The sequence below is a fragment of the Triticum urartu genome, chromosome 2A, assembly GCF_056163025.1.
Source record: "Triticum urartu cultivar PI428250 chromosome 2A, HENAU_Tu73, whole genome shotgun sequence".
Taxonomy (NCBI): Eukaryota; Viridiplantae; Streptophyta; class Magnoliopsida; order Poales; family Poaceae; genus Triticum; species Triticum urartu.
Genome location: NC_141874.1, coordinates 211,131,575 through 211,142,624, shown reverse-complemented (window position 1 = coordinate 211,142,624; position 11,050 = coordinate 211,131,575). Strand labels below are relative to the sequence as shown.

Here is an 11,050-nt window from a genome sequence, read left to right as displayed (position 1 = left end):
AGCTCGCCGGCATGCACGCACGCTCGTATGCCTGAAGCTAGCTAGCTAGCCCGCAGGCACGCGTCGCATGCTCTCGTCGCCGTGCCTCGCCTGGCCGTCGCGCCTCACTCGTCGCCGCGACGTCGCTATGCCCGCTCGCTCTGCCGCGCGATGCGCACGCCCGCCCCCGCGACCTCGCCACGCCCGCTCGCTGTGCTCGCCGTCGGTCCGCGCCGCGCCTCACTCGCCTGCGCGACCTTGCCACGCCCGCTCGCCACACTCGCAGCCGCACCGCTCCCCCTGCTCCGTGCTGCTGTTGCCGCAGTCGAGCTCTCCGCGGCCTGCCCGCCCCGCCGTACTTGCCGCTCACCGCCACCCGCCGCGCCACCGCGTCCTGCCCACCCTTGCTTGCGCGGACAGGTGGGTGGGTGGTGGGTCCCTTTTTGTTTCGATGACAGATGGGGCCATCATCTGCATGCACGGACGCAGCCGGACGCACGAGCGAGGAAAACGTCCGCATTCTGTCCGCTTTGACCCCAAAACCAGACCAAGTTTGGGCTGGGGATGGGTCAAAAGCGGACACAAAACGGAGAAAAGTCCGTTTGCGTCCGTGCGCTGGGCCGTCTGATTTGTCTGTTTTACCCCAAACGTATGGGGATAGACAGGATGGGGTCGCGCGGTGGAGTTGGCCTTAGAGCATCTCCAGCCGTTCACCCCCCAGGGCGCTAAAAAAGAGTGGTCTGGGGGCGAACCGGCGCTAGTTCGGCCCCTGGGGGCGACCTAGCTCCCAGCCACGCCCCCAGGACGTGAAAAATTTGAACTTGGTCGTTCCCGCTCACAAAAGACGCCACAAGTCGGGCGATCACAAGCCACAGTTCGGCGTACAAAAAATAGAGCGGTAGACGTTCACGTGCGCATCACTCGGCGGGCTCTGCCCCAGGCGTCGGCGGAGTTGGCGTGCGCGAGCTTGGCGGTGTCGGAGCAGCCTCTGCGCTGGGCGGTGTCGGCACGGCTTCGGTGGTGCAGGGCGTCTTGGAGGCGTCGTCACGCGGGCTGGGCGGCGGCGTCGGCGTGTGCGTCGGCGTCGGCGTCGGCGGCCTTGTCGAGGAAAGCTGGTTCAGGATGAGGCCGCGCTCCGCCAAGTACCACGCCTTGACCGCCTCGTCGGTGCTCTGGAGTATGTCCGCCCCGCCCAGCAAGAAAGCCAGGTCGGTGTTTCTCTTCTTCGCGGCGACGTTCGTCTGGAGCAGGTCGAGCTTGACGCCGCTGCTCGACATCAACGCCAACCACCGCGCCTCGGTCTTCTCTTCACGAAGGACGGCACGAGCCTGCGCGTCGGCGAGGCAGTGCTCGATGGACTCCTGCACTCGAGCGGTGGCCGCGTCGGCGTATTTCTCCTTCTTGGCAACTTTGTTGCCATCCAGCCGCCCTTTCGATGCGCCAGGAGTCGGCGCGTCCGTCTTGTAGGTCTCCTTGGCCTTGTCGAGGGTGCGCCGGACTTCCGCCCACTTCTCGCACTTGTCAATGCGCTTGTAGACGTGGAGGTACTTGAATTCGGCGTCGCTGTTGCTCTGCCGGTACAGGGCGAACATGCGCAGCAACTGCGCGGAGGAAGAAACAGTTGGCGCGCGTACACGGCGAAGAGAGGCGGGAGGCCGGCGTGGCATACCTGATCCTCGACGCTGGCGCCGCTCTCCGGGCGAGCCGCGACCTCCTCGACGACCCCATGCCATTTGTTGCACGCCCCCAATGGTTTGCCATCGCCTTGGAGCCGCACTGCATGTAGATGCCTTTGAAGTAGGGGTCGACGAGTTTGCGCTCGTCGAACTTGGCCTTGATGCGGTCCCAGTACGTGTCGATGCTCTGGTTCGTGTCGGTCGTTGGGTCGAGGCAGACGACTTTCCATGCTTCGGCGAGGCATTCCTCCTCCTTGGACGCCCACTTGATGCGCGGCTCGCCTGTCCTGGCCGCATGCTTCTTCTTCTTGCGCCCCCTCGCCGTCGCAGGCGTCGGCTCCTCCTCCTCCTCCTCCTCCTCGTCGTCGTCCTCCTCCTCCTGCTCCTCCTGCTCGTCCTCGCCGTAGACGTAGCGGAGCTCGCCGTCCATGCTGCCACTGAGATCGACCACCTCGTCCTGGGTGACGAACCCGGGAGATGCGGCGGCCGCGGCCGAACCTGCCGCGATGATGTCGTCCATGTTGGCCTTGGTCTCGTCGGTGTCGCCGAGGTGCGAGAAGGGCAGCGGGCCACGACGTAGTGGGGGCGTCGGGGAGGAAGCGTAGGCGGGCGGCGAGTAGTTGTATGGAGGGTACTGCACGCCGGCCAAGACGGAAGAGGCCGTGCGCTGGGCCGGGTATCCATGGGGAAGGTGATGTTTGGGTTGAACCCACCGTGCGCGTCCCCGTCGGCGTAGCCCGGCGAGGGCGATCCCCATGGCTGCGAAGAGCCGACACCTTGCTGGCCCCAGGACGCGTACTGGGCGTGGCTTCCGGGTGGATTCATCATCCCCGCGCGAGTCGCCTCGGCCTCGGTTTGGTCCGCCGAGGCAGCCGCAGCCGCGCGCGCCGCGTTGTCGTGGGCCTTCTTGGCGATGGCCCTATTCCGCCGGTCGGCGGTGACAGCCTCCCGCCGCTGAACTTTCGCCCTTCACTCGGTGTTTGACATGCCCGGTGGCTTGATCGGCGGCGCCCTCGGCTTCCTCTGCTTCGGCTGGGCGACGGAGGCGGTCGCGGTTGCCGTCGCGCGGGGGGCGACGTACTTCTTCGGTGGCATGGCGGCCGACTGGGAGGAAGGCGAGCGGGAGGGAGATTGGCGGGAGGAAGGAAGAGTACGGGAGGGAAGTGGGGAAAACGCGGGAAGAAACGGCGGGAAGAGGCGCTCGTCTCGCCGACAGGGCGGACCCACGCGCCCTTTTCGCTTGTGCCGGCGCCCTAGGCGTCCTAGGAAGCCGGGTTCGGACTAGGTCCGCCGGCACCAGTTTCGCCCCAAGCCGGCAAAAAACGAGTTTCTGAAGACGCGACTGGACCGTTTTTTCGGCGCCGGCACGGTAAAAACGTCTGAAAAAGACCTGTTGGGGGCACGGCTGGAAATGCTCTTAGCCACGTCCTGCCGCTGCAGTCTCTCCTGGCCGAGTGGCCCATCGCCCGGAGCTATCCACTCGTGAGGGCAGAGCAACTGCCGGCGGCGGCGGCGGCACGAAGCAATGTAGACCGACATGGGGGAGGAGAGGACGGGGAAGAAGGGAACACCCTGCCGCCGCCATGCAACGCATGGAGCTTTGCCCCCGCGTGGCCAGCCGGCGATGGAGAGGAGAGGCAGCGTGAAGAACAACAGATTTTGGGTGATGCGCGGCCGCCGCTCGAGTTGCCTGGAGGGGACGCAGGGGCCAGATTAATTTTTTCGGAGACCCAAATCGTCGTTTCGAAATATGAGTAGATGGAGGGAGTATTTGGAATTAATCATGAAATTGAGTAATTTTCCAAAACTGGAACCAAGTCTTCCTTTTCTCCAAAAAAGGAAAAGGACAAGGCGAAGTCTTCTTCGCTGAAGAGCAAGCGTCGCTCTCCATTTCCGACCATGAAAACTAGCACCAAGATGGGCAAAGATGCCCGTAGAAGCCGGCAAGCTCGTGCCCGGCAGCGGCTTGGAACCGGTCGTCCTCGTCCTTCCACGCCCTCCGGCCCTGTCCTCTCTAATTTAACCCCACTAGGCCTTCCCGATTTTGCCTGACCTCGTCCCCCCTTAACCTCCCCTCCTCCTGCTATTCCACTCGCACCCTTCCTTTCAGGAGGAGAAGGTCCAAGGGGGGATCAGTTCCATTGCACTTGATCCCATTTTCTCTTCCTGGTTTGCTTTTGCCATTTTTTGATTCGTGAGGTCAAATAGAGCCCGGTTCCTCCCCCCTTCCCTCAGAGGCGCTGCCGCCTTTCTTGGCTTCTTGATTGGGTTCCGGCTGCTGCTACATTCTTGATTCACTTGGAAAATGATCAAGTGGGGGATCAGCAGCGGGACGCCCGCGGATTCGTACTACGAGATCCGCTCCGATTGCACAGACGATGTGCCCAAAAGCAAGTTCAAGATCAAGGTTTGCTTTCCTTTTTCCTTCTATTTCATTTTGTGTTTGTGTGGTAGCTGTTGGGCCTACCGAAATGTACTGGTTCTAGGCAAAATGGGATATTCATGGCATTGGAGTATGTACAATGCAATATCGATGATATGAATGAAAATGACGAAGAATCTCGAGGAAAAACATTACACGAGTGAAAATATGGAGAATTTATTTTTGAGTTGAAAATATGGAGAATCTAAGGGTGTATCATTGCAATAAAAATATTTTTTGCTTTTGCAGAATAATTTTGGAGTAATTTCCTTTTGTGAATGTGAATGTGTTGCAAATGACAGTCGAACTATTTGTTTCTTAATTTATCACTGATTTTGTACAAAATGACAAACAATATTCACCACATTGCAACATATATAGGTTTTCCTGAACACACATCAAAATGCACGTCATTTTGTATCAGAGAAAGAAGACAACCAGACCCGCCAAAAAGATACAAAACTAACAAAGCAGAACAAAAAATGGAAAAAAAAACCCGAAACAAAGGCCTAAATAGGACAAAGAAGTAAAATGTAGCATTTATCATCAGGTTAAATGAAAGCGAGGAAGTTGGCACGGGGTTAATACAATTAGAGATAGGAAGTTTGTGCATGTTTAGTTCTAATCATAGTTGCCGTGAAAACTCGTTTTTTTATGTGCTTCTACTGATTTTAAAGCTCAATGTTACTTACTTTCAAGCATGATGATTTGTGGTGGTGCTTGTAAATAAGGCTGCAATGTGCTTTAAATTTCGTATTTTCCATCTTAGTTCTTGGGAGAGCACTGGGGAACATACCTATTATGATCTGCAATGGTGTTAAGGCCACTCTTGTTTCTTATGTATGGAGTAGAGTCCTTTCTTATTCTGAGCAACTTAGTATTGTCCCTTTGTTTCAGGCTGGCAAAACACTGAGTGTTCGGAAATGGCAAGCTGCATTTAATCCTGATGGCTGTCTTGACATTGTCTCGGTCCTAAGCCGGATACAAAAAGGAGTAAGATTCCTCAATTTAGAGTTTTTTCTGAGTTTCAAAATACGCTATTGTTAGACAGTTGTCTTCTTATATGCATTGTGATTGTGCATGGTTAACAATCTAAAGATCATAAATGGTTTATTTTGTTCTTTTAGGGTGTTCACCCGACTGTCAGGGGGGAGGTTTGGGAGTTCTTACTTGGCTGCTTTGATCCGAGGAGTACCTTTGATGAGAGGGAGGAGATCAGGCAAATAAGAAGGTACTGTCCTTCCTTAGAGCATCTGGTGTGCAATTTTGCTACTGCACACTACCTTGAAGAGTGATGTCATCGTGTGCACATCTTAACCATGCATCTGACATCCATTATACGGCTGTCCGCTCACGCTATTTATTTCAAATTTGAGTTGTTGAATTATGTCTGAAGATAGTTTAACCAAACAGTAAGCATGGAGTTTGTCCTTATCTAAATCAGCCATATTGCTCCAAAAAAATTGTTGCCTACTTAATGTACTCTATCCCCCAAAAAGGATAGTGCCTTCCAAAAACAATAAACGTATGCTTACATAATGAGAAAAAGGAGGCAATTGTGGGTATCATCAGGAGCATGCCAATTTTTCTGTAACTGTTAATCATGCAGTGGCCATTGTAATATCCAAGCATTACAGTTATGTTTCCCATGATATCTCTAATAATTTATTTTTATGATTTTCAGCAGTAGATAACTGTAAATAGAACACTGTGTTCACTTGGTCTGAAGTGTTTTACCTGATGATTTATGCAGGCTACAATATGCTAGATGGAAGGAAGAATGCAAAGAGATGGATTCTCATGTTGGTAGTGGTAAGGTTATCACAGCACCACTTATCACTGAGGATGGAAGACCTATCAAGGATCCTTTGGTTTTACTTGAGGCTACTTCAAACCAAAACACCTCAGAGGGTGCTTCAACTAGCAGCCACAATGGAATTGAAGTAGACGAATCTGCAGAATGTATTACTGACAAGCAAATTATTGAATGGAAGCTTACATTACATCAAATTGGTACAGTTTAACCCTTATGTTTCTCTACTTTGACTCTTTTCACCCAATTTCTTCTGATTTTTGAAAATAATATAGGACTTGACGTGCTACGTACTGACCGCACCATGGTATTTTACGAGAACAAGGAAAATCTTTCAAAGTTGTGGGATATTCTAGCCGTGTATGCATGGATTGACAAAGATGTTGGTTACTGTCAAGGTGCGCTACATCTGACTTGCACAGGAAACTTAGTATCCAGACAAGCTTACAATGTAACTTGTATATCTCACAGGAATGAGTGATTTATGCTCACCAATGATTGTGCTACTCAACGATGAGGCAGATGCGTTTTGGTGCTTTGAGAAGTTGATGCGTAGATTGGTATGCCTTGCCCTCCATGTTTTCTCATGACATCTTTCCTCTAATTATAAAAGTAACCATTGTGCATTTGTTCTACTAGAAATTACCTAGAATTGATTTCTTTTTTCTTTGTCATTATTCTAACCATCTGATGTTTGATCTTTAAAGCGAGGAAATTTCAGATGCACAGATCAATCTGTTGGGGTGGCTAACCAACTTCAGCACCTTGCATCTATCATTCAGGTGCTGGACCCCAAGCTACATGACCACCTAGGTATAAATTTCTGGACCGATCATATTGTGAAACATCTAATCTTCTTTTCTCTGGTTTACCTATGGTTTTATAATATTGTTGAGTTCTGGACACAGAAACACTTGGTGGAGGTGACTATCTTTTTGCATTCCGTATGTTCATGGTTCTATTTCGACGTGAGGTGTCATTTGGGGACTCCTTGTACCTGTGGGAGGTATGAAGCTATCCTAATAACAATATAGTATGATGAGTATTGCTAGAACCAGACAATCGATTTTGACATCTCATTTTTCTGTTTGATGGTTGTTCTAAATTATTATATGCTGTACATTTTATAGAATGTGAGATAGATGGTGGAAAGTTACTTTAGGGGGGATCACAAAATCCTGTTGGCTTAGGCAAAAGATCAACATGACAATTCCCTTTTTTTGGAAATGTAGTTTGTGGAGTCTTTTGAAGGGGAGCCTTGACCCAACGGTAAAGCTGTTGCCTTGTGACCATGAGGTCACGGATTCGAGTCCTGGAAACAACCTCTTGCAGAAATGTAGGGAAAGACTGCCTACTATAGACCCAAAGTGGTCGGACCCTTCCCCGGACCCTGCGCAAGCGGGAGCTACGTGCACTGGGCTGCCCTTAGTTTGTGGAGTCTTTTAGATGTATCATCGTTTCAAATTAACTTCCAATTGAAAATGGGATGGTAAACCAAAAAAGAGAATTTTGCCATGAATAGTAACTTTGTTCTTTCATTTATTATTTTGTCAGAATTTTCTCTTTTTCATTACTCTCGACATAGAGAGTTAGAGCTTCAATAATACAGATTGGCTAAGTCCATTGAAAAGTACACTGTCTACAACCTGGTTTGGATTCTTCGACTTTTATTTTGTGCTTAAACTAAAGGGTTTGCATGCATGTTGCATTTGATATCTCTCCTTTACTGAAATTATCAAATAGGTGTTCCATTATTTGTTACACGTGGACGAACTTAGTGGCTTGCTTCCTCTTGAGGAAAAAAGAAAGATAATAACACGTTTCCATCTATTTGCAAAGTAGGGTGGTTTGTGTGCTTGCATGAAAAAAAATCTCACAAAATTGTAAGCACTGATATTTATTTGGTATTGGCAAACGTTAAGTGGTATTTGTATCGGAATGAGTTTCTGTTAGTTGCTTCTGATTCTCTTATCTGATTTTTAAAACCTACCAACAGATGATGTGGGCTCTCGAATACGATCCGGATATCTTCTTTGCAGCATGTGAAGAAGCAAGCGGTGCACATAAAAAAGTATCGAAATCAAAATTAAGAGGAGTGCGCCATTTTGCCAAGTGGGATAAGGACAAGGACAAGGACAAGGACAAGGACAAGGATGTCTCTGAGGAAACTGATGGCCCAGTTCCCATTTCAGTTTTCATGGTTGCAAGTGTGCTCAAGGAAAAGAGAGAAAAACTGTTACAAGAAGCTAGAGGACTGGATGATCTTATTAGGGTACTGGACCAAAACCTGACTTTTCTTTCTCTTCAAAATTCCCAATCAATTTTAAGCAAGTTGCCAACGACTAAGCTTCTTTTTAGTTAAAAGAAGGCCAATTTTAAGCACATCTCCTAAAATTAAATCAAATTTGAGCCCATATTATATGTTTGTATATCATCATGTGTTCTGTATCTGCAACTCCTGCATTTGTTTCCTTTCAGATATTGAATGATGTAAATGGGAATTTAGATGCGAAAAAAGCCTGCGCTGGAGCTCTGAAACTTCACAAGAAATACCTCAAACTGGTAAGTTGCTATTCTTCTCACTTTTATTTGCAATAACCTGACTAGATTTAGTGTCATATAAACAGATAAAGTACTCCAATACCCTAGCTACTAGACTATCAATGAGACAAAGAAAATCTAAAATACACTGGAACTGGCAAAGAAAACCTACAAATGTAACTTTGTTCATTTTACAGGTACAGGCAAAGAAAACCTAAAAAGGCACCGGAAGATATGCTTCCACTGAGGGATTCTTTACCATTTGAATCTACACATACACGACCATATTTGGCACAGAAACAGCGAGTGAAGGTTCTCATGGGTGGTCATAATCGGAAGATGGCCCCGGATACAGGATAGATGCAACTTCTGTATGTAATGATATCACATTCTCTGTATCCCACATAAGTTCATATGCTTGTACAGACATGGTGCTGTGGGTACCTTGCAAAAATAATAATTACAATTCAAGTTGAAATGTCATGCATGTTGAGATTCACCTGGAGAGAATATTGTAGCCACAGAAGTACAGAACTTTGTTCCAAGAAAATTTGACGCCTTACACTGCACGATTTTGCTACCTTGTGTTCTGAATCTATTATCTATCTATTAGTATTATATTATTAGAATAAGAGACAAACAAGCCACCCCATTGTTCCACTTAAATTATCTCTACCATTAAAATTTGATACCTACGGCTAAGATTTAAAAGAAGCAAAGGTTAAATATATCATTAATGTCACGTACAAAGTCTTTTTTTGGACACGGGATTAGTGCGATCACAAACTAATCCAAAGGAGTCATGCTGTAAAAGAAGCTAATGAAATGGGGGTTGTGCTATAAAAGTAAGGAAAAACTCCGGTTGTCCCTAAAAAACAGAGCTATCAGGTTGGGTTAAAGAAGAGTAGTTCGGTTCCGAGTTCAAAACAGATTGAACTGCGCAGAGGATTCTTGTGGGAAGGGAAGGAGCTCGCAAATGGTGGGAAGTGCCTGGTTAGCTGGAAAGTGGTTTGCCGGCCGACTGGCTTCGGGGGGCTAGGAATTTCAGACCTCACAGCACAGAGTATTGCCTTGCGGCTGCAATGGATGTCGATGCACTGGACTGACCCGGACAAGGCCTGGAGTGGCTTACCGCTGCCCTCTGACCCCAAGGTGCTGAACCTATTTGCGGCCTCAGCCAGATTCCACCTCGGGGATGGTCAACGTATCAGGTTCTGGCTCGACCCATGGATGGATGGACTAGCTCACTGTCATCGGTTCCCTGCACTATTTCTCTTTTGCACGAGGAAGAAGCTCTCGGTGGCGCAAGCTATGGACGATAACCGATGGACAAGACACCTTAAGACTACCATCTCGCCGCAAGCCATCCGCGAATTCACAAGTCTATGGGCAATGATGCAAGTTGTGGTTCTCGGTGATCAGCAAGACACGGTTTCTTGGAGGCAGACTGCTAATGGTGAATTCTCCATCGCGTCCGCATACACCATTCAATTTGAAGGCTCTCAGCGTTTGGTTTGCAAGCAACTCATTTGGCAATCAGATGCTACCCTGAAATGCAAGACTTTCTCTTGGATGGCCGCCCTGGGGAAGATCTTGACTGTTGATAACCTTGCAAAGTGAGGCTGGCCACATAACCCACTTTGTCAGCTTTGTGGTGTTGAGCAGGAGACAGCGCCTCATTTACTAGCTGCTTGCACCTTCGCCGTTGACCTCTGGAACAGGGTGCTTCATCGTTGCGGGCTGCCAAACACGCTCGGACCAACACCCACAACCTCCTCGTTGCTTCCATGGTGGGAGCGGAGCAAACAACAAATCCCGAAGACCTACCATAAAGCTTGGAACTCGCTGATCCAAATCGTATGGTGGCACACTTGGAAGGAAAGGAACGCGCGTATTTTCGACAACAAGGTCTCAACTGTTGATCAGGTGACGTCCCGCATCAAGACATCGAGCAATGGACGGCTGCCGGCAAGACCAAGATCGCAATGCTGATTCATAGACCTAGAGAGCCCGATTAATTAGCTAGAGAAACCTTTCCTTAGGTGTGCGGTGGGATACTCCCTTTGTAACCCTTTTTGATGTAACATAAAACAATCTTCTTCTGTTAAATTGTGATCCAAATGCTACCGTATTGGACTAGACGTAGTACATACGGTGTGGGCCTTTGCATTGGTACCAATGCGTACAAGTACAACTCGTTTACTTGTCCTCCAAGGACTCTCATATATTGCCCTCATATATACCCCATGTAGTCGCACCTCAGACGGTCTGTCGTCTCGTGCTTGTAATACTCCTCCTCATAGTGATTGCGCCTTCGTGCGTCTGTGGTTTTCTTCCGCAAGGATTTCCACGTAAAAATCAGTGTCTCTCGTGTCTTGTTTTATCTCGTTATTATCTAACAAGTGGTATACAGAGCCAAGTTGAAGATACGAGATTTGAGACGAGAAATTGGGGTTATCTGTGCGTGCCGCCGCAACGTCATGCGATCCGCCGAGTTCGACAGGATTTGACGGCTCATCGTCCGTGTCCAGGTCAGGTTCGGAGACTGACTTTTCTCTAGGCCGAGATCGAGACGAATCCAGCAGCTCGCGTATTGTGGGATTTATTCTGGCCGCCGCT

General features: G+C 49.1%; 2 protein-coding genes across 2 annotated transcripts; both read left to right on the top strand.

Moving 5' to 3' along the window:
- Window positions 1-3,689: 3,689 nt before the first annotated feature.
- On the top strand, window positions 3,690-8,914 carry LOC125536813 (rab GTPase-activating protein 22). The gene is made up of 11 exons (XM_048700083.2): window positions 3,690-4,062; window positions 4,975-5,070; window positions 5,205-5,308; window positions 5,831-6,090; window positions 6,166-6,288; window positions 6,362-6,450; window positions 6,598-6,703; window positions 6,799-6,896; window positions 7,887-8,162; window positions 8,369-8,452; window positions 8,629-8,914. Exons 1-11 carry the CDS (start codon window positions 3,961-3,963, stop codon window positions 8,647-8,649), a joined length of 1,359 nt encoding a protein of 452 aa, XP_048556040.2. The 5' UTR covers window positions 3,690-3,960; the 3' UTR covers window positions 8,650-8,914.
- A 603-nt stretch (window positions 8,915-9,517) lies between these two features.
- On the top strand, window positions 9,518-10,051 carry LOC147984597 (uncharacterized). Its single transcript, XM_087541173.1, has one exon. It carries the CDS (start codon window positions 9,518-9,520, stop codon window positions 10,049-10,051), a length of 534 nt encoding a protein of 177 aa, XP_087397299.1.
- The last annotated feature ends 999 nt before the right edge of the window (window positions 10,052-11,050 follow it).

Bases quoted from the DNA above. Each gene is read 5' to 3' on its own strand.
- LOC125536813 (XM_048700083.2), top strand. From the start codon at position 3,961: ATGATCAAGTGGGGGATCAGCAGCGGGACGCCCGCGGATTCGTACTAC. The intron at 6,451-6,597 runs GTATGCCTTGCC...TGATCTTTAAAG, and splicing joins AGAAGTTGATGCGTAGATTG to CGAGGAAATTTCAGATGCAC. The intron at 6,704-6,798 runs GTATAAATTTCT...TTCTGGACACAG, and splicing joins CAAGCTACATGACCACCTAG to AAACACTTGGTGGAGGTGAC.
- LOC147984597 (XM_087541173.1), top strand. From the start codon at position 9,518: ATGTCGATGCACTGGACTGACCCGGACAAGGCCTGGAGTGGCTTACCG.